Source organism: Tribolium castaneum, chromosome 2 (genome assembly GCF_031307605.1).
Source record: "Tribolium castaneum strain GA2 chromosome 2, icTriCast1.1, whole genome shotgun sequence".
NCBI lineage: Eukaryota > Metazoa > Arthropoda > Insecta > Coleoptera > Tenebrionidae > Tribolium > Tribolium castaneum.
This window is the reverse complement of record NC_087395.1, coordinates 24,390,754-24,412,219: the sequence shown is the minus strand read 5'-3', so window position 1 is coordinate 24,412,219 and position 21,466 is coordinate 24,390,754. Positions and strand designations below refer to the sequence as shown.

Here is a 21,466-nt window from a genome sequence, read left to right as displayed (position 1 = left end):
GTGACAAGTGGCCGTGTTGCCGGAAATCGCTCGAGTGACTTTTTTTAATAAAGTGGCCAAAGTTGTGATTTTTTCTTCGGTAATTTGTGTGGTGATACCAGGAGTTTGGGTGCGGTTTTGGTGATTATTTTAGTGGCCAATTGGGCGTAAAAACGGTCTTTAGGCCGCGTTAAATCTGGCAATGGTGGCGCCGGTAAGGCAGTTCGCTGTTTTAGTCGAGAATGGACGAAGTGGACAGGTGATGAAGATTGTCAAAATAGCAATATTTTGACGTTTTTTTGTAAAATTCCGATTGATTTGACATCAGGCTTATCGATTAGAACACAAATGGTATCTAAATTATTTGTTTTCCGATCTACACTAGACATAAATCACTGTGCCTTCACTCCAAAACCATTTCTTTGACCCTGTTGTTGAAGGTGAGAGAGAAATAAGCGATAGAGCGTGATTTGGAAAAAGCGTCACTTTCCGCCCATCCGGCCTGGTCCCGCCGCCCCCGTGCGCGCCCGCCCTAACCCGACCCCCTTTTGCAGGTGATCACCCCGACGATGGAGCCCCGGAAATAGCCCCGTCCGCCCCCTCACAACTATGCTAAACTCATGACATAGCCCTGAATTCACCGTTTGTCTACTCAGGTTAGCCAAAACCGTTAAAATGAGCGAAAGCGATGCGAAATGGGCTTGTGAGTACTGTACATACGAGAACTACCCCTCGTCCATCAAGTGCACCATGTGCCGGGGGCCCAAGCCCTTCGTCAGCGAGGACATCTACCGGCTGCACGGCAGCGACGAGAAGCTGACGGCCGCGGGGCCCGCGAAGCGGAAGTGGACCTGTGAGGGCTGCTCTTTTGCCAATCCGTTGCGGGAGCTGGTTTGCCAACAGTGCGGGGCTTCCCAGCAAGTCTCCGCCAATAATTTGCACGAGCATATACAGCCACTCAAGATCTCGTCGCAGCATTCCGATCTGGCGCAGAGTCTCGCGCGCTCGAGGAACAACAGCCCCCCGACCATCGCCAACTTGGAGAACTGTCGCAGGACGCAAGGGAAGTGGATCTGTGTGGTGAGTATACTGATCCACTTCTTAACGTTTTTTAAAACCAAATTCCTACACCTTTACGTTTCTATTAAATCATACAAGTTTCGCATTATTATATTTTACAATAATTTTTGAGGCAAAAGTCGGACCCAAAAAACCGGTTTGTTTTTGTTTAAGTATCACAACTCGTTAATCAGAAATGAAAAACAAAAAATGAGTCGCCTTGAGTGGTATTTGGAGATAGATACCCATCAAGAAGTATGGCGATTTAATTAATTAATTAGTTAAAAATGAGATTAAGCACAGGATTAAGATACTTAAAGATTTATGTATTTTTAAGTGTCACACAGATTTGATTTAATAGCTGTATAAAAAACAGAAAAACTGGGTGAATTTTGGTTGTATATTTCACATTTTAATTTTTATTTAACAGCCAATTTTTAATAAATATTGTTCGTTTAATTTCGTATCGGTACACGTTCTCTTAACATATAATTTTTTAATTATGGCCTGATTTCACCTGACCGGAATAATAAATAACGTTTTTATTGTTTGTTTGCGTTTTTCCTTTCCTTAAAATACATTTTGACTTAGAAAGAAATACGTTAAGAACCAAAATTTGGACGAAATTATTTTTATTGCTATAAAGACATTTCTTTATAATCTTCAAGTTATTTGTCTAAAGTAGATCAAGGTCACAAGATGTACGTTGTGACCAAAAAAATTGCACATAGCCGCATATTTGTTATCCTTTATTTCGTTGTAATTTATTCGCAATCACATAGAATTGGTGACGATGTATATTTTATATTAATAGGCTTATTATAAGTTGTCAATTATTGTATTTAAATGAAGAAAACTGTAAATTGGAGGTCGTTTTCAACTTTTGTAGTGTTTTATTTTCCTTTATTTATTTATATATTTATTTTAAACTTTGCGTCATTGTTCTCACAAAATCTCTTATAATATGTGTGAATTTTCGTGAAAAAAGGGTCAATTTTTCTGACCCACGTGATTTTTTTACCTTTTTGGTCAGTATTTTGCAAGTTTTCGACAAAAAAAATTTTAAAAACGAGGACACAAATGATAAAATGATTAAATACTAATTTGTTTGTTTTACACGTCACAATATTAAAATTGCGGGCCAACTTTGCCTTTTTGTAATTTTTTTTTCCATTAGAAATGTATGGCACACTAATTTCCGTAATTTTTTTATTATTTTTTGAAAAAAGACTCCAAAGTAAGATTCAAAGGATCGTTGATATCATTTAAAAAAAATGGTTACTAAACCATAAAAAAATATCAGTTCCAAGATTCGTTAAACCGTATTTGTTCCGCATTTAAATTCCATGTTTTTAAATGAGATTTTCAAGTCAAGTCATCACCTTTCAAGATTAGCATTGCAGGCGTTGCGATTTGGTTTGCTGAATGACTTTCAGTGGGCAGCAAACCGTCATAAAATAAGTAAACAAACCATCACCTGTTTATTCAACAAATCCGACATCCAGGAAGTAATAAATAACTCATTTTTTATTTTGATAATAAATTGCTGCACAAATATTAGGTTCCATTGTTCTCGAATGCAAATAAATGCGAAAATAATAATGTGAAGACACCTTTTTTCACTAAACGCCTGACAGTAGTCTAATATGTGTAACTTTTTAACTCAGATTATTATGTCTAGTTTTCTTAGTCATTTTCCTATGTTCTATGCATTTTTTTTTCAACAAAAACCACAGATTCAGTAGTTACGTCTGGTTCACATTTTTAAGAAATCGTAAAAACGGGGTAGTTTTTCTTACTTTTGGCATAATAAATCTGGCTCACATTTTTAAAAAGGTCATAAAAAATGCGGAATTTTCCATAAAAATTGATGTTTCAATAGATAAATAAGCTTAAAAACAAGGCATTTTCTCAATTTTTTGTGTTTTTGGACCGACTTCAATGGGTTGTTTTTCCAAACTCAACAAACTTCAACGACAAAACTTGAAAATCGACTCATTTTCTTAAAAAAAATGATTTGGGAAAATCTGAGTTAGAAAAATCAGGGTAAAAAGCAAATTCAATGTTGTTTTTTGATGTTTTGGTAGAAATACGGGTTTTTGTTGAAAAAAATGCATAGAACATAGAAAAATGACTAAGAAAACTAGACATAATAATCTGAGTTAAAAAGTTACACATATTAGACTACAGCAGTTTTCTCCATTGATAACTTGAGGCAGATTCCAGGACCCCTTGGTTTATTTTTTACTCAAATTGTAACAATTGTTGTTCCTGTAAAGCCACAAACAACAGCAAATTTCTAATTGATGTTGTAAGTAATTTTCGCTTTCTGCCCAAGTTGTGTACTTACGAAAACTGGCCGAAGTCGAAGAAATGCGCAATGTGCGGCGCCCCCAACAACTCTCTCCGTTCGCAAGCCTCCAGCCTCATCTTGCCTTCCCCCGAGCGCGACAACGAATCGGAGAAGAGCCCCAACATCCTCGACTCCTCTCAGCCGCCCAACAACTGCGAAAACGAGCGCAAAGCCCGCCACCTCCGTCGCAACGCCGACTGGAACTGGCTGAACGCCTGCATCGGCGTGATCGAGGGCGACCCCAACCCCGTGGAGGCGTACCTCGCCTCCGGGGGCAACCCCGCCCGCACCCTCACCGCCTCCGAGGTGGCCATCCTCAACAGAAGCTCGGCGTTCGACGTGGGCCACACGCTGGTGCACCTCGCCATCCGGTTCCAGCGCGAGGACTTGCTGGCGGTGCTGTTGTCGCACATCGAGGGCTCCGGCTCGGGGGTGAAGCGGGTGCCGAGCTATGTGGCGCCCGATCTGGCGGCGGACATTCGGAGGCACTTTGCGGCCAGTCTGCGGCAGCGGAAGGGGAATTTTCCGTGCAATTTCGTGACGGATTTTCCGACCTTCGCACTGCCGGCCGAGGTGGAGGAGTTGCCGGGGACGGTGCAAGAGCAGCTTTTCAACGAGCTGCTGGATAAGGATGCGCAGTGTCAGTTGGAGAGTGAACCGGCGGTTATTAACTGGTCGTTGGAGTTGACGGTTCGGTTAGGGTCGAGGTTGTACGCGTTGTGGAATCGATCGGCCGGGGATTGCCTCCTGGATTCGGTCATGCAGGCGACGTGGGGCGTCTTCGACAGGGACAACACCTTGAGGAGGGCCTTGGCGGAGAGTCTCACTCAGAGCGGACACATGTAAGGGAGCTAAAGCGAAAAAAAGGAGCGAGCTAAACTGGTTTTTTTAATTTACCTCCGACACTTTTTGTTATCTTGTTAAAAAAATTCAACAAGGTTGAAATTAAATTAATAATTGCGATTAAACGTTCGGCCCTAAAAGCTACTATTTTTAGCAAAATAGAAAACTACGTGTAGTTTATCAGCATTTTTAACAATTTAGAAAGAAATATAAAAGTATTATTTAATTAAAAATTGAAACTAAGAAAGAAAATAAATTTGGAAAATAAAAGACACTTGTTACTACCTCTGTACCAAAATAAGTGTCCAATTTTATTAAAAAATATGCGGAGGAAGCGTGGAAGGTGAGTCTCCTAAAAGCATAATTTTACTGTGTCTCAAAAACTAATTATTACCTACACAAGTTCCAGTGTTTCTCTATCCATGTATTTTTTTTACAAGTTGCTAAATAATAAATAAATTAATTAATACCTATTAAGCCGCTGGAGAAATCATTATTTATTATGTCACTTTATTACAAGCGATCTTAAATGTTAGTTTGTGAAAAAAAACCGTAAGAAATGTCACTAGCACCAAAAATAATTAATTAAGTTCTAATAAGTCTCTGAAAAAATAATACTTTTTTTTTTCAATATTTCTAATGTCAGCTAAATAAATATTGAAATCTCATCCATTGTTAAGGAGCACTAGAGTCATCTTTTACTTATCTTTGGTTAACTTTTTTTACAAAAAATAAATAAACCTTATCTAAAATTTCATTACATGTGCTTTTAAGTCTGTAACTAAATTTACTAAAGTTGAAGTTTAAAGAATCTAATTCTGTCATATAATTTATCCGTTGGTCGTTTTTGAGATTTAATTTATCCTATGACTGTTTTATATAACTTGCATATTAACATTAATAATTAGAAAATTCATTCGCAAACAAAAACAACATTGAAGCATCATTTATTTCATGTCATTAGAAATATTAAAGAGAGATTATTTATGTGCTTTCCACCAACTTTTTGTGCAATTAAAGAAGTTCAATAAAATTATTTTTATTTTATTTTTTTTGGTAAAATTATAATTATCTTTAAAATATGTATTTTCAAACATCCGACTTGCTCTAAAACGTGTGCCTTGCAAAAATATTTATCGCATTATTTATACTAACCAAGTACATGATAAAGAGCCTTTTGTAGATCTCGCTTAAATTAAATATTTTATCATAAATGGAATTTTTTCCCTTTTTTTTTTAGAATATTATTGCTTTAATAGCAGGCCACATTTTCAAAGTATTTTTCTATAAATGTGTTCCTTGCCAAGTAGGAAATTTCGTTTTCGTTGTCAAGTCATTCAATTTTTTACAATTTTTTGTTAATAAATGGTTAACACACTCATTGTTTTCTACATATTTCAACTATTATTGATTGTTCCATATCGCTTAAGCTTTTATGAGAAATACAATTTTTAATTTTTGATTAATTCAAATCCTAATATAATTTTTAATACATTCATGTTCTTTGCCTCAGTTATTATTTTTTGTGGAACAAATTAAACAATATTTATATCGAGTTATTTTTTCTATAACTCAAGAATCAACTCTAGAAGATTTTAATTCAATTTTTTTTTCTCCTAGTAGTATAATCATATGATCAAATCTCCCACACCACGCAATCAAATAAAAAACGTCAAATTGTAGAATATCACATTAATGCACGTCTTTACAATTTAACAAATTTGCCTTTTTTTAGATACTTTCAGTGATATTTTATTTTGCCACAGATTTCAGTGGTGCTTTTAATTATTATATTCCACAATCTTTAGATTCTGTGGTTGCGGTTTAGCTCGCTCTTAGGTCGAGTTGTATAAAAAATTCCTCTTCTTTAATCCCGCTTTATTAACTCATAGCGACGATTATTACAAGAATTTTAAATCAGGATTTTTTACTTTTGCTTTTGTCCAGGTTTTACCCCCGATGGAAGGAGTACGAGGCAAGTCAGGCCTCCTTCCTCCAGTACTCCCTGGACGAGGCGCAGTGGGACGAGGACTGGACGAGTTTGTTGTCGCTGGCCAGCCAGCCGGGGACTAGTTTAGAACAATTGCACGTTTTTACCTTAGCTCATATTTTGCGCCGCCCTATAATCGTATACGGAGTGAAATACGTGAAGAGTTTCCGCGGCGAGGCGCTCGGTTACGCCCGCTTCGAGGGCGTGTACTTGCCCCTGCTGTGGGAGCAGAGCTTCTGCGTACGCACACCCATCGCCCTGGGCTACACCCGCGGCCACTTCTCGGCCCTGGTCCCGCTGGAGCCGTACAGCAGGCTAGACACGCGGCCGTCGCCCCAGCACTCGAACATCGGCGCCGACCAGCTGCAGAGCACCTTCCTGCCGCTGATGGACCGGGACCGGAAGCTGCTCCCCATCCACTTCCTCACCGAATCTGAGGTAGGCCGTTGTCAGTGTGCGAATTTTTGTGACGGTTTGATTGGTTAGTTGGGCCGCGAAGAGACGATCCTGCGCCAATGGCTGGACGTGTGCGAGACGGAGGGCGGGATCTTGGTGGCTCAACAGCTGCTGCACAAGCGCCCTCTGCTAGTTGCTCAAATGGTCGAGGAATGGCTGAACCACTACCGCCGCTTGATGTAAGTAGGCGTTGGCGTCTAGGCGGAGCTTGCGATCTGATTGGTTGCTTGCAGTCAGATGACGTCGGCTCCGTTCGCTCGACCAATCCCCATTCAGGATTATTTGAGCGAGTATGACACCGACGACGAATAGCGAAGGTTTAAAGGTCGTGTCGAAGCGACGCGATGCGTAGACGGTGACTAGGTATAGGTTAGGTTGAGCCGGAATTGCACAGCGTCAGTAGTGGGAATTGATCTGATTTAAAATTATTTGTTTTTACTTTTTGTTTCTCTTCAAGGGCAGATTTCTTCCTCTTGCCTATGCAGATATTGTATAGATTTTCCCGTGGGTAGGATATATTTATTTTTATAGATAGCTCAAGTACAAATAAATTGCTAAAAATCTATATTTATTTCACTGCGTGTGGGTTTGAAGGGAGCTGACGAACCCGTTTTTGTGATGATGTGCTTTATTTTTATTTTATTTGTATATGGAAGATGTTGGTTGGATATATTATTGTTCTGTTGGGTTGTTGATATCATTTCTTGTTGTGCTGTGAATTATCTCAATGCGGAAATTTATGCAAATGTATGGTTTTTAATAACAAATACAAAAAAGTCAAATTACTTCTAACTTTTCTTAGATAGAACAAGTTTCAAAATAGAGTCTTAAAATGTGAAATACTTACGAAATTTATTATACATAATTATATTGCATTGTTAACACACTGTTATAAAAAATATATATTATAAATAGAAAATAAAGCGTTTAAAATTATTGCATAACAACTGCCTTTCATTACACCCACCTCCTTTTCCCTATCTAAAAACACTAAAATTGCGGCAAAAAATATTGAGACCACTACGAAGGTGGTCTATCAACTATCAAGAGACTAAGATCACAAGAACACGAAAAGTTTTTAAACAACTACCACTTCCTAAAGTCGACTTTCTTTCTACAACTAATATTATGGAATCTCATGGAAGTAACCAAAAGCTGAGAGTGTACATACAGTAACTCTTTAGTATTAGACCACCATACTTACAAAATAAATCACGAAACCTTGTTTAATTTGATTTAAAATAAATGACCCGGCGCATCCACCATTTTTTCAATGTGAAGAAAATTCGCAAATGTTTTAAATAATAAAGTAAAATGGTTTCAAACGTGTGTTATTCTTACATAACCTTGAAAATGTGGGCCAAATACCTTCCAGTTTTATTGCTTATGTTGGCTTTAGAAAAAGACCTGGAGCAACCACCATTTCTGCCGAAGATTCTGGGAGAAATTATGTATTTTAAATCTGCTTTTGTATTAATAAAAAAAGGAAAATGTTTTAAAACGTGTTTTATTCTTACACAACCTTAAAAATACATAGGAAACCGAAAAAATATTATCGTATCCTTTTCGCCGTCGTGACGACTCAAAGAAGAGAAATATTTCATATAAGCATCAATCACACTTAAGTACAATTAGTCACGCTGATATCAGAGGGCGTCCCTCTCAACTCATTGTTTAAAGTCTTCAAGAGCGGGTGTTTGCCACACCCACACCTGTTCTTAAAATCGTCCAAATCCAAAGCCCAGACCATGCCCCCGCCCAGTTTCAACGCCTTGACCAATCGCGACTTGCGCCGGATTTCGGCGATATCATCGTACGACACCCATTGGTTCGACAAATAGGCATATGGACCAATGCGACCTTGAGGGTCCCTCGTCACCGTCCAACCCCTCTTCTTCACCCGTTCACAAATCTGAAAATATCACAACAGTTGATTGTTTTTTCACAAAGTTGACAAACCTCATAGTAGGCTAGGAAACCACCAGCTCGGGTAAACTCCCCGGCTTCTCCAGGGCCGTACGACTTGGCGTTAAGGCCCCTATCGGCCGCGTCAGCCAGACTGAAACTTTGGCCGTAGAGGGGCATGCCCATCACGATTTTTCCTGGGTCCGCCCCTTTCTCGATCCAGTAGTTTAGCGAAAAGTTGGCGTTGAAATAATCGTAAACATCGCCAGGGTAGTAATACAAGGGTGCCACATGTCCGGTTTGTTTGTCCCAGTGGCCGTGGAAATCGTAGGTCATGACGGCGATCCAGTCCAAGTACTGGGATAAGGCTGGCACGTCGTACCCAGCGTCTATCACTGCCTTGCTGGGCGAAACCGCAGCTGATAGTAGGAGGTTTTTGGGCTTGAAGGCCGCGCTCAGTTCGCGGACAAAGGCCGCGAAGGCTTCTTTGTCCGAGTCTGGGCCTTTGTTGCAGTCCACTTGCCAACATTTGGGGTACTCCCAGTCTAAATCAAGGCCATCGAAGTTCCACTCTTCGATAAAGGCCAGAACGTGGGCTATGAAGGCCGCACGGGCTTGTGGGTCGTTGACTAGGCGCGAGTATTTGTTACCGGCTGAGTCGTTCCAACCGCCTAAGGCTATCAAGACCTTAACACCGCGCGATTTGTACGAAACGACTTTTTTGTAAAACTCGTTGTCGATATCGGCCCAAGAATCGTGCGGTTTTAAGGTCATACTCGACGAGTCCAGGACCGCAAAACCGTAATTAATGTGAGTACAAAGTGAGGGGTCTATGTCAGACGGGAGGTACTTCCCATCGCCTTGGCGGTACCACGCCCAGTTGGTAAAGTAACAAACGACCTTATAATCGTCGCTGGTGTCAGTACCAATGGGTCTGGACGTGGTGGTTGTGACCGGCTTGTCCGGTACCATCGGTGTGGTTGATGGTGCCATGGTACTGCTCGCGTCCGGGTGACACTCCGTGTTCTCAGGCCAGTCACAATGGTCCTTATTCCAGAACAAACCATTGGGGCACACTTGCAATTGGAGCTGGCCCTGGTTACACAAATAGTACTGGGCACAGTTGGTATCATCGGCTACGAAAAGCCGGCCTTGACACGGTACCACTTCGGCCGGAAGTACCGGTTCTTGTGGTTCATAACCAATGGTTGTGGTTGGTTTCATTGTTGTAGGTTTAGGTTTAGTTTTGTCGTTATCACGGCCTAGGATACACTTAGGGTCAGGTTTAGCGTACCCTCGTAACACCCGGTTGATGGTGCGAAGTAGTGGGTACTCCTCACACCCACAAAGGTTTTTAAAATCGTCCAAATCCAACGCCCAGATCATACCGCCACCAAGACCCATGGCCTTGATAAACTCAGACTTGTGTCTTATCATGCCTATATCGTCGAAGGAGACCCATTGGTCACGTAGGTAGGCGTAGGGACCAATACGTCCCCGGCGGTCACGTACCACCTTCCACCCTTTCTTAATAACGTTCGTACAAATCTGAAAACAATAACTTAACCCAAGAAAACTTAAATTTGGACAGTACTTCATAATAGGCTAGGAAACCACGAGCTCGTGTTTCCTCCCCGGCCTCTCCGCCCCCATAGGTGGCTGCATTGAGCCCATTTTGGTTGTTGTCAGCCAATGAAAACGACTGTCCATACATGGGCATGCCCATCACGAGTTTCCTCCGATCAGCGCCTTTCTCAATCCAGTAGTGAATAGTGAAATTCTGTAATTAGCAGTCAGTACCATCACGGTACCATGACCAAACTTACAGTATTGAAAGTGGCGTCCGCGTCCTCGGGATGGGCGTACATGGGCGCCACGTGCCCCGTAATCTTGTCCCATTGCCCATGGTAATCGTAGCACATGACGGCAATCCAGTCCAGGTACTTGGACAAGGTTGGTACATCGTACCCTGCATCTACCACGCGCCGACTTGGCGAAACTGCAGCTGATAGGAGCCACCCTTTGGGTTTGAAGGCTTCGTGCAATTCTTTGACAAAGTCGGCAAACGCTGACTTGTCAGACGCCGGGCCTTTGTTACAATCGACTTGCCAACACTTGGGGTACTCCCAGTCTAGGTCCAAACCGTCAAAGTTGTTGGTTTCGATGAAATCGACAACGTGGGCTATGAAACGTCTGCGGGCCGATGGGTTGTTCACCAGACGCGAGTACTTGTCACCTGCCGAGTCGTTCCAGCCTCCGATTGCGACAAGTACCTTGATTCCCTTCGATTTGTAGGCTGTGACCTTTTCGTAGAACTCTGAAATTTTGAGTAGTACCCAAATAAAATGAAATAAATAAACTCACTATTGTCGAAATCGGCCCAAGTGTCGTGCGGTTTGATGATCAATTGATCGCCGTTGAGTACCGCAAATCCATAAACGATGTGGGTACACAAGTCTGGGTCTATATCGGAAGGGAGGTACTTCCCGACACCTTGCCGGTACCACGCCCAATTCGTGAAATAACAAACCACCTTGAACTCGGATTTTGGATCGACTAGACTTTGCGTTGTGGAATGTTGCGGTGGTGGTACCACCGTTGAAGAGTGCACACTTGGAGGTGCTTCTTCACGTTCCTCTTCCACGGCTTCAACACTTGGTGGTTCCTCATCAATGGGCGGAATTGTCTCCTGTTGCCCGGTTCCAGCATCCGCAAGGACGTTCCTAATGGTGGTCAGAAGGGGATGTCGGCCTTCACCACACCGGTTCTTAAAATCGTCCAAGTCAAGGGCCCAGATCATCCCACCACCTAAATCCATCTTCCTGATAAACTCCGATTTGCGCTTGATCATCTCCCTATCGTCGAACGACACCCATTGGTCCCCTTTGTACGCGTAGGGACCCATGCGTCGATTGGGGTCTTGTACCACAGTCCAGCCTTGTGTTTTGATATTGTGGCAGATTTCGTAATAAGCCAGGAAACCGGCAGCTCGGGTGTATTCCCCGGCTTGGCCTGGACCTGGGGCTTTGGCGTTCAAACCGTGGTTTTCGGGCTTCTCCAAGCGGAAGGACTGGCCGTAGAGGGGCATGCCCATCACGATTTTCCTCCGCGGTACTCCTTCCGAGATCCAGTAATTAATGGAGAAGTTCTGAAATACGGATTGGATAATAAGTTAGACGCTCAAATAAATTATTTTTCTCTATTGGTACAACAGTACCAAAGACGTACCGCGTTGTAGAAGACAACCTCATCCTCGGGATGGTAGTACAGCGGGGCCACGTGACCCGTCTGCTTGTCCCACTGCCCATGGAAGTCGTACGTCATCACAGCCACCCAGTCCAGGTTTTGCGCAAGTACTGGAACATCATACCCTGCATCTATCACAGTCTTACTTGGGGAAACCGCAGCTGAGAGGAGATATCCCTTCGGTTTGAAGGCCTGCTTCAGTTCGGTGACCCACGCAGCAAAGGCTTGTTTGTCCGAATCTGGGCCTTTCTTGCAATCCACTTGCCAGCATTTCGGGTACTCCCAGTCCAAATCAAGCCCGTCAAAGTTCCATTTTTCCAAAAATTGCAACACGTGTTTGATAAACCTGGCACGTGCGGCGGGATTATTGACCAGGCGGGAGTACTTATCGCCTTGCGAGTCGTTCCAGCCGCCTAGGGCAAGGGAAACTTTGATTCCCTTGGCTTTGTATCCAGTGACGCGTTTGTAGAATTCTAAAATTCGGGTTTTATTTGAGGAAAATTGCCACTAAAGTGGGATTACGGTTATCAAAGTCGGCCCACGAGTCGTGCGCTTTCACTATCAAATTTTCAAAGTCCAAGACGGCGAAACCGTAAACGATGTGGGTGCAGAGGTCTGGGTCGATATCCTCCGGGAGGTACTTTCCTAAACCTTTGCGGTACCACGCCCAGTTTGTGAAATAACAAACTATCTTAAAGTACCCGGATTGTGGTTTTAATTCTTCGGGAAGGGGCGGTTTTTCGGACGTGGGGGGGATGGGAGGGTGCCACTCCGTGGGTTGCCATTCCGGGTAATTGGTGGTACTGCCCGGATTCCAACTTGTAGTAGTTGACACACTTGTCGTACTTTGTGCGGGTTTGGCTGTTGTCACGATATCAACAACATTGACGTTGCTGGTACCATCACAGGTTGCTTTCTCAGGCCAATCACAAATATTTTTATTCTAAAGAAAAAAAATCGTGATCAAAAATGTTATACAATTCAGCGGTAACTTACATTATCCCAGTGTAAGCCAGGGGCACAGTTAAACACTTCATATTTGCCCCAAAGACAGTGCAAATATCGGGTACAATCCCCGGGGTATGCGGCAAAGGCATTTTCGCTGCAGGCGGAGTAGGGTTGTGGTCCCCCCATTTTGGGGAGTTGGTACTTCTGGGCCAATTGTTTGCGCCCAACACACTTGACTTTGTACTTCCAGTCACACATGTGTTCTTCCGGATTATAGTGAAGCCCTGGGGCACAATTCTGCGGTACCAAGTGCCCATTAACACAAACATAAAAGCTTGAGCATGACTCGTGAGGGTAGTACTGGCCCGAATCACATTTATCATCAATTAGTTGTGATACTGTTGTTGTGGGTCTGGTCGTGGTACTAGTCGTGGTTTTGGTTTGCCAATGGTTGGTGGTACTTGGGGGGCGGTACGATGGTTTTGTTGGTTTTTGCCACGACGAAGTGCTAGGTTTATGACCAGCTTTGGGAAAATTAATAAAATCTAAAGCTAGACCTTGATAAAGTACTCACGTTTTTTCTCCTCGCATTTGGCCGATTTTGGCCAATCACAAATTTTGCGTTCCTTGTTCCAATGAAGCCCACCAGCGCAGTACTGCTTGCGCAACTCCCCAAGGACACACCTGTAATAAGCGTTACAATTGTGTGGGTCTGGTACGTATTGCCCAGGTTCGCATGGTTGTGATGGTTTATCCACTTCTGGCATTACAACAGCCGGGGGCGGGATTGTGGTTCCTTGGGTCGGCCAATTGGTCGTAGTTGGCCTTGTCGTGGTACTAGTCGTGGTAGGTCGAGTCGTAGTGGTCCTCCTCGTTGTGGTAGTGGTCCACCACGGACTTGTCGTAGTACTCGACCACCAGGTGCTGGGTTTGGTCGTCCAGTCTGGATGCATGTGTTCGGTACTTGAAGCTCCCGTATCAACCCCAGTTGTGACTTGTGGAGGAGCTGGAGTTACGGGTTCCGGTGGTTTGGTGCAGTCCTCTCGTGAGGGATTATCGGGGATTAATCCCAAGCCACGGTTCAAACTTCGAAGTAAAGGGAAGGAACCACCGCAACAACGGTTGGAGAAGTCGTCCAAGTCGATAGTCCAGGCCACGGCGCCGCCAAAACCTTTGGTTTTGATGTATTCGGCCTTGTCTCGGACCGACTTGATGTCCTCGAAACCGACCCATTGGTCCCCATGGTAGGCAAATGGGCCGGTGGCACCCGAAGTGTCCCGATTGACGATCCAGCGTTGGTTCCGGATCCGGTTACAAATTTCGTAATAGGCCAACATTCCTGGCTGTTTGGTGTATTCACCGGCTTCGCCGGGACCGGCACTTGGGACTCCCTGGTCGTGGTTGTTGCCCTTGGTTAGGGTAAAACTTTGACCATAGAATGGTACTCCGACTAGCAGTTTCCCACGGGGAGCACCACGAGACACCAAATACTCCATGGTGAAGTTCTGGAAGCCAAAAGTTAGTCTAGTGTGATCATGGTGTAGTACCAGGGTCATACAGTGTTGTACTGGGGGTACTTATCCCCAGGCCGGTGAAACAGCGGACTCACGTGCCCCGTTTGGCGTTCCCAAGCCCCATGGTAGTCATAAGTCATCACTGACATGAAATCAAGGACGGTACCAAGCGCTGGTAGGTCGTACGCCACGTCTATCACCTCCTTATACCCCGAAATGGCCGCAGCCAGGATCAGGGGAGGTTTCTGTTTGTCGAACTCGCGCCGCAACTCCTAAAAATCCAATCAGAGACAGTTTTACCATAGTTGGTACTACCTGAATCAATTTGGTGAAGTTGGGTTTATCGGAGGACGCCCCTTTTTTGCAATTGCTTTGCCAACAAACGGGGTAGTTCCAATCCAAATGCAAACCTTTGAAATTGTGTCGTCGCAAAAACCCCACAACTGCCACAACAAACCGGCGTCTGGCGGAACCATCGCCCACAAGACGTGAGTACTTGTCTCCAGCTGAGTCAGTCCAGCCTCCAAGAGATAAAATCGCCTTGGTGTCCTTCAAAGAGGTGACTCTTTCGTACAAATCTGCAAAATGGTACCGTTAGGGTGAGTATGGAGGGGTCAGCACGTACTGTTGTCCAAGTCGGCCCAAGGATCGAACTCCTTCAGGAGGAGTTTTTCGGGGTCGAGACTCGCGAAGGCGTACACCACGTGTGTGCAAAGCCTTTGGTCGATGTGTTCCGGGACGAATTTGCCTTCGGCTTTTCGGTAGAAGGCCCAGTTGGTCATGTAGCACACCACCTGAAAGACTCAATTAAACCAAAGACAATCAAAATTCAAGTACTACTTTTGGTCCTTCCTCTTTAGCTTCATACTCCAGGAGGTCCTCATATTGTCTTAGAGAGTTAGCGACTTGGATGATCTGACCCGGCCTACACTTCTCCCCCAGGCTGTACTCACATTTCCCGGACATTGGGTCAAACATCATGTTCTCGGCACACGACAAGTGGTAGCTCAACCCTGAGCGACAAACGTAATAAGCTGCACAGTTCTTGGGGTCACTGAAGATCCCTTCTGAGCGGCAAGTACCATATGGTTTAGTGGGAGGGTTTTGGCTTTGTTGCATCGGTAACAACTCGTTTCCCCTCAAATGCCGGTTAATGGTACTCAGCAAGGGCCATTTCATTCCGCAAACGCCCTTAAAATCGTCCAGATCCGTAGCCCAAATAAACACACCCCCGAGGTTCATCTCTTGCACGTAATTAACCTTCTTTTCGACGCTTTCGCTATCGTCATAACCCACCCATTGGTCCCCATATACCATGTAAGGCGACCCTGACTCGTCCATCCCTTTGTGCCACCCTTCATTCAGTAACATATCGCAGATTTCGAAATATGCCAGGAAGCCTGGATTTTGCGTATAGAACCCTTCCCGTCCTGGACCTTTAATCGGGGCCCCAACTTGCGTCTCGTTTGTGAACTGGAGGGTGAACGAACGCCCGAAAAATGGTACCCCGAGCACGATCTTGGACTTGGGGAACCCCTTCTTGGTCCAGAACTTCACAGCATAGTCCACACTTAGGAACAGGTCAAGGCCACTATCGCCCGGCCTTGAGTACAAATTTGCGTGGTGGTCGGCCACCGGTTCCCGCTCCCGGTGGAAATCAAACGCTTGGAGGTTGATAAAATCGACAAGGGACCCCAAGCGTTGGGGGTTAAACCCATCTTCGACCCGGAACCGGGAGGCTGGTACCGCAATTGTAAGTACCCAACCTCTGGGTTTGAAAATTTCAGATAACTCCTCGAGGAAGAGGTTCAGGTACTCCTTATCGCTCAGTTGCCCGCCCATTTTCTCGGCCCCTGGGTACTCCCAGTGGATGTCCATTCCGTCAAAGTTGTACTGCTTGATGAAAGTGATGGCGGACCGGATGAACTCCCTTCGTCTGTTGGCACTGGAGACCATGGTACTGAACCTGTGGGAACCATCCCGTCCCTCACCAACCGAGATCAGTACTTTTAGTTTCGGGTTAACTCTTTTGAGTCCCGTGACGGAAATATAGCCCCCTTGGATAATATCAGACTCGTCGTCGTTCGAAATCATGTTAAAATTGTGGGGGTCAATGGTCGCGAACGCATAAATGACATGGGTGCAAGCAAAGGGGTCCAAATCCTCGGGGGAGAAGGCCAAGGGCTCCTTCCGGTACCTGGCAGCCGCTTGGACGTAGCAAACAACACGGTCATCCTCCCGTGGGTCATAAACCGTCTCAACTATCTCTGAGTGCCTCCCTCTGGAGTCATACAAACTCCGCCCCCGGGCAAAGGAGGGGTACTTTAGCAGTTCCTGCGATTCGTTGTCAATGCGAAAGGGGGAAACGTACGCCTCGGCCACCAAATCCTTGAAATACTGGACTGGGGTGTAGAGAGTTTGTCGGGACGGGTAGTAGAACAGATCAAAGCTCGGTTCGTAATCGTCGATTGGTTCGTCGGGCGGTGGGCGTTTCTCCACCGCGTCCCTGAGTGGCAGCCGGCGCGAGTCCGCAATCCTACAACCAATCAGAACTCGCGGGGTGTGTCTTAAAGGCGTGGCCACTTACAAATCCGGGATGTGTTCAACCGCCGAACGGAGCGGCAAAGCCCGCGTCCCGTACAGTTCCCGATTTGTGTAAGCGGCGCTCCTGTCCGAAAGCTCGGGTCCTGAGGGATATCGCTCGACGTCGTCCCGAAGGAAGCTCGGGATTGTCCTTGTGACGACCCTTTGGTCGGTCGGTGTGAGGATTAAGAACGCACATAGCTGGAAGAGGTCATTGTTGCCTTTAATTGGAATCGAGATAAAGCCAGGTTTGGATTTGCATTATCATAAATTAAGAACCGGTATGGACTTGTTTATTTTGAAGACAAACAAAGACGGGACAAGGACCGGAATTAGAAAATTTCGGGCCCGTGATTCAGAGATTAAAGTGACGGACGCCTACTTGTTCCTTGTTAATAACCGTATGAATTATTCAGATCGGGAGGCGGGCAAATTTAATTGCAACTCAAATACTCACAGTTATGTGCAGTAATTCCATTGTTAGTTGAACTTATTTACACACTCATGGGTGATTTTGTTGTGGACGCGTCACAACACCAGTCTTATCTTCTCCCCCTGGAAAAAGGACAATTAACATTGACTGAATTCGTGTGACAATGAAGAACCGAACGTGCGTGCCACTGACCAATATTTATAAAAAAGTCTGGTCACAATGCAATAGCTATTGGAATTCCTGACGAATAACAAACCAAAGATAAAGAGGTACACGCCTTGTCTGATGTTGCAATTTTTCCCGTGATGGTGACTAATGGGGTTGTTTTGGGCGATTTGAAAATTTGCAAAGTGGAATCGATTGATTGGAATCGCGGTTGATGACATAATCACGTGCCAAAGGAGGAAAGTTCATTGCCTTCCATAGATGTTTTGGCTGGAGACAATGACAGAGGAATTTTTGGAGAAGTGCAAAAAGTCGCTCATTTCGAACAAATTTTGTACAATTAATTTGTAATTTATCAATTACAATAAATTTCGTTTTTGAACATCTACGATCTTTCTGTTTTCTCCCTTAATTAAAACTAATTTTAATTAATTTACGATTTCGTATAATTTAGAGAAGTGAAAAGAACCAATTAATTAATTAATAATAATTAATTATTTTTAATTAACTAGACTACAGTTTACTTGAGAAAAACCCCCATTTGTACTTATTTTTCATTTTTTAGTTTTAAGGAAGAGTTTCGATCTAATTTATAGCATAATTTAATGAATTGCGAACAGGAATTATGATTTTTTATACTTTAAAAATGATAATTATTTTTTGGAATTAAGACTTAATTCTTAGATAATTCGGAATTTGAGTTAATTTTAAATGAACTACGGATCTTATTGAGTTTATCTTACAAGTGCCTGAATGTTGTGTCTAGAAAAATTTTGAAATGTGCTTCATTTCTAAGAAATTTTTACTTTACTTATAATTAATTTTTAATTTGTATAATTTTTTAATTACAATAAAATTTTCTTTTTGGACCTCCTTCGATCTTTCAGTTATCTACGCATTATTAGTTTGATTAAAACTAAATTTCCTTAATTTACAATTAAGAGAAGTCAGAAGAACCAATGACAAAAGATTTGATCCAACTTATCACTTAATTAAAATTAGGACAATGCTATAGTTAGTTTAAAAAAATTAATTAAGGCTACGCACTCTCGTAAGCACTCAAATTTTGGTTATTTTTTGCATTAAGTTACTCGGAATAATGAATTTTCGTTCTGGTTACAAGAAAATTTTAACTCCTGAACAAAAATTGTAATCAGAACTACACTATGATTTGCAAAGAAATTATTTTCAAATTTATTTGAAAAATTGATAATACATAACTAACTGACGTTAGAAATATTAACATGTTCTTAAGTATTTCACCTCCAAGGTACAGTCACAATCAAATAGAATGGCACCCCTAAAACCGCAGCCACAAATCTTTAGAAACCAGCTGGATATTTGGAAACTGAAAGGTTTGTTGAAATTTATTACCTAAAAAATTTTAGTTAGACTTTTGCTATCCGACCCGGTTGGCAGAGGTGTCATTCTTTTTGATCGTGACTGTACTTCCAAGCGGCCGAGTTTCGCTTAATTCAACAATTAACATTATAACTTTATTTTCAAAGAAAATCCTTAATTATTATTCCTTTTTTGTTTTTATAATTTGATATTTATGTTTTTTCAGTAATTTGGCAAAAATTTTGATTTTTCTAAAAAGGAAATTAAAAATGATGATATCTATTTTTTCAAATAAATTAACACGAATTTTAAAATGAACAAGGATCTTATTGTCAGTTTATCTTATCTCAAGTGCGTCTCGAAAATTTTGGGAGGCAACAGGTTGCTAAAAATTGCTCCGGTTCATCTGGCATTCCTGAGCCATTAGCATAATGCCGCTAAATAACTCCAACTTGTCCCCATAAATCATGGGTTAAAAACCGGCCCATGATGGCCCATAATTACCAAACCTCGTCCTTACTTTGTAAAAATTTGGCACTTTTTTCACACTTCACACACTTGGGGGGCACATGAACTCTTCGCCATTCAGCCACACAAATGCGTTTCGTCTCCAAAAGACGGATTCTTATAATAGGCGAAGAGGTGGAGGTAGAATAACTGCTGGCCGATGTCCCGAGCCCAAAATCATTGCCAATTAGCAATCCGGTCCTGGAAAAGAAGTGGATGGCTACTGCAGCATTGCATATCACTTGCAATTGATACCAAATGCCAATGAATCACCTTGAACTTGCCTGCGCCATGGCACTGCTTTTCCAATCGGACGAGTGATCGAAAATTGGGGATTTATGCTGACCGCCGATTTTGTTATTTTTCGGTGTTTTGAGATCGGGTTACAGCAACAGAACAGGCGCGGATTGGGGCTTTTTGGACCAACTAGGCTGGATTTATCGCCTGGGCTCATGAATTATTCAGACTCCAGTGGAATAGGATAAAATTGTTCTTTTTAACAACATTTTAATGGCTCGTAAACGCCAAATTTATTAGGCTCCTAATATTTCAGAAATTCTAGTTCTTATCGATAAATCGTTATCGCTTCCCACTTGAAATGTTTTAATTCTGGCGTCAAGCCCAGCATGATTATTGAGAAAATTGAATCGTTCAATGTCTATTGCTTCCCTCTTTTCATAAGTATCAAGTGTTCAAGTCTGTTATTATGGATAATGACCCTTGGTTGTTGAGGATGCGGTTTAATGACAAAGGAAACGAGTTTTTTCCAGGAAAATTTAATAAACACTCGCTGTTTTTTAATTTCTTCAGAGACACGCCTGTTTTGTTGAACTATTTGTACAAAAAATAGTTTTATGTTGATTTTTGACACATTTTTTTCGGTGTGAAACACCATAATGCCAATCATCGATTTGCTGTTACTTTGTAAATTTCATACTTAATGTTTTCCTCGTACTCTCCGCATGAATATTAAGTTTCAAGGCTGCTATTATGGATATTGACCCTTAAATATCGAGGATGTGGTCTAATGACAGGCCAGGACTAAATGTTTGTAAACAAAGAATAGAAATGAAGTTGTATTCATTTTGGCCGATTTTCTTCAACTTTTCCAATAATCGATTTCCTCCAGATGCATATTTAATCCGCCTTGGAATAAATAGATGACATTTTCACAAGAAAACATGTCATTAAAATAAATGGAAAATCAATCATGTTTTATTATATCTCTCAAATCCAGGCTACTTATTAGGAGGGTTTATCTCTTTTACAATTTTCTCCGTAGTATTCTATAAATAGCAGAGTGTTTGAGCGATAACACTTATCACTTTCCCATCACGCAATTTTTAAAGACTTTCTTAAAACTAGAAATACATTTGATTTGTTAAAAATGGAAATTTTTGACACTCTTTTTATTTTTCCCAAATTCTTAATTTCAAAGAAGATTACTTTCTTTAATTTTTTTATAATATTTAGTTTAAAAGCAATAAATACATCAGATTTTTTAATTTAATGTCAAGTTACTCTAATTTACATATAATTTTTTTGTTTCTGAGGCTATCAGCTTTTTATTTATTATTTCATAATAATTCATTTTCTCAACTTTTCAGTTTATTGTAATGTTTCTCCTTTGCAGTTTCGTAGTTTTTTAATTATCACATTTCCAGCCACCTAGATCTACAAAATTTTACTTTTACTGTTTTTTATTTTTTTTGTTTTTCAGTTTTTAAGTGTTTTTGCTTTTCAGTCTCTTAATGTATTGTTTTTTTTATTTAGAATCTAATGTTTCATTTTCTTAGTGTTTCTCTTTTCCAGTTCTACAGTTTTTTCAGTTTCTCAGCTTTTCAGTCGCTAGTTCTTCAGAATTTCAGTTTCAGTATTTTTTGTCTCTTTGTCAGTGTTTGAACTTTAAATTTCTGAAATATGCATACTCTAATTATTTCTTAAATTATTTTAATTTAAAAAAGAAAATGTCTTATAAAATTTTTGGATAAAAAAAAACACCATGATTTTGAAATTAAAAAATAATTTACGTAGAAGTCTCAAAATTGCATACGCCAATTGTTAATTTTGATTTTAGAAATGAATTTATTTTAGTTATTATAATTGGAATTATTAATTTTTCTATAGCGATAGTGTAAATTTTA

General features: G+C 42.0%; 2 protein-coding genes and 1 long non-coding RNA gene across 6 annotated transcripts; 2 read left to right on the top strand and 1 right to left on the bottom strand.

Annotated features, from left to right (window-relative positions):
* The first annotated feature begins 102 nt into the window (after nucleotides 1-102).
* trbd (trabid) lies at nucleotides 103-7,624 on the top strand. Of its 3 annotated transcripts, none has more exons than XM_008200088.3 (6): nucleotides 103-238; nucleotides 534-1,059; nucleotides 3,377-4,233; nucleotides 6,182-6,662; nucleotides 6,711-6,859; nucleotides 6,914-7,624. In XM_008200088.3, the coding sequence occupies exons 2-6, from the start codon at nucleotides 655-657 to the stop codon at nucleotides 6,990-6,992; spliced, it is 1,971 nt and encodes a 656-aa protein (XP_008198310.1). In that variant the 5' UTR covers nucleotides 103-238; nucleotides 534-654; the 3' UTR covers nucleotides 6,993-7,624. The 3 variants fall into 3 exon arrangements, with proteins under 3 accessions (XP_008198310.1, XP_008198309.1, XP_974863.1); XM_008200087.3 differs by having other exon boundaries at nucleotides 191-330; XM_969770.5 differs by having other exon boundaries at nucleotides 230-419.
* Nucleotides 7,625-8,171: 547 nt separating this feature from the next.
* On the bottom strand, nucleotides 8,172-19,510 carry Cht10 (Chitinase 10). Of its 2 annotated transcripts, XM_008199916.3 has the most exons (16): nucleotides 19,336-19,510; nucleotides 17,334-17,431; nucleotides 16,881-17,077; nucleotides 15,134-16,829; nucleotides 14,919-15,087; nucleotides 14,609-14,871; nucleotides 14,338-14,565; nucleotides 13,354-14,284; nucleotides 12,828-13,303; nucleotides 12,354-12,774; nucleotides 11,814-12,304; nucleotides 10,950-11,733; nucleotides 10,412-10,902; nucleotides 10,180-10,365; nucleotides 8,640-10,133; nucleotides 8,172-8,592 (listed from the first exon to the last, which is right to left on the bottom strand). In XM_008199916.3, exons 2-16 carry the CDS (start codon nucleotides 17,352-17,354, stop codon nucleotides 8,302-8,304), a joined length of 8,139 nt encoding a protein of 2,712 aa, XP_008198138.1. In that variant the 5' UTR covers nucleotides 17,355-17,431; nucleotides 19,336-19,510; the 3' UTR covers nucleotides 8,172-8,301.
* LOC135265468 (uncharacterized) lies at nucleotides 17,006-17,856 on the top strand. The gene is made up of 2 exons (XR_010333151.1): nucleotides 17,006-17,124; nucleotides 17,181-17,856. It is a non-coding gene; the product is annotated as an uncharacterized LOC135265468 (long non-coding RNA).
* Nucleotides 19,511-21,466: the final 1,956 nt, after the last annotated feature.

Coding starts and splice junctions, on each gene's coding strand:
- Cht10 (XM_008199916.3), bottom strand. CDS start 17,354: ATGGAATTACTGCACATAACT. Junction 12,305..12,353: donor GTGGGCCGACTTTGATAACC/GTAATCCCACTT, acceptor CCCGAATTTTAG/AATTCTACAAACGCGTCACT. Junction 10,134..10,179: donor GTTTCCTAGCCTATTATGAA/GTACTGTCCAAA, acceptor TATTGTTTTCAG/ATTTGTACGAACGTTATTAA.
- trbd (XM_008200088.3), top strand. CDS start 655: ATGAGCGAAAGCGATGCGAAATGGGCTTGTGAGTACTGTACATACGAG. Junction 6,663..6,710: donor ACTTCCTCACCGAATCTGAG/GTAGGCCGTTGT, acceptor TTGATTGGTTAG/TTGGGCCGCGAAGAGACGAT. Junction 6,860..6,913: donor AACCACTACCGCCGCTTGAT/GTAAGTAGGCGT, acceptor GGTTGCTTGCAG/TCAGATGACGTCGGCTCCGT.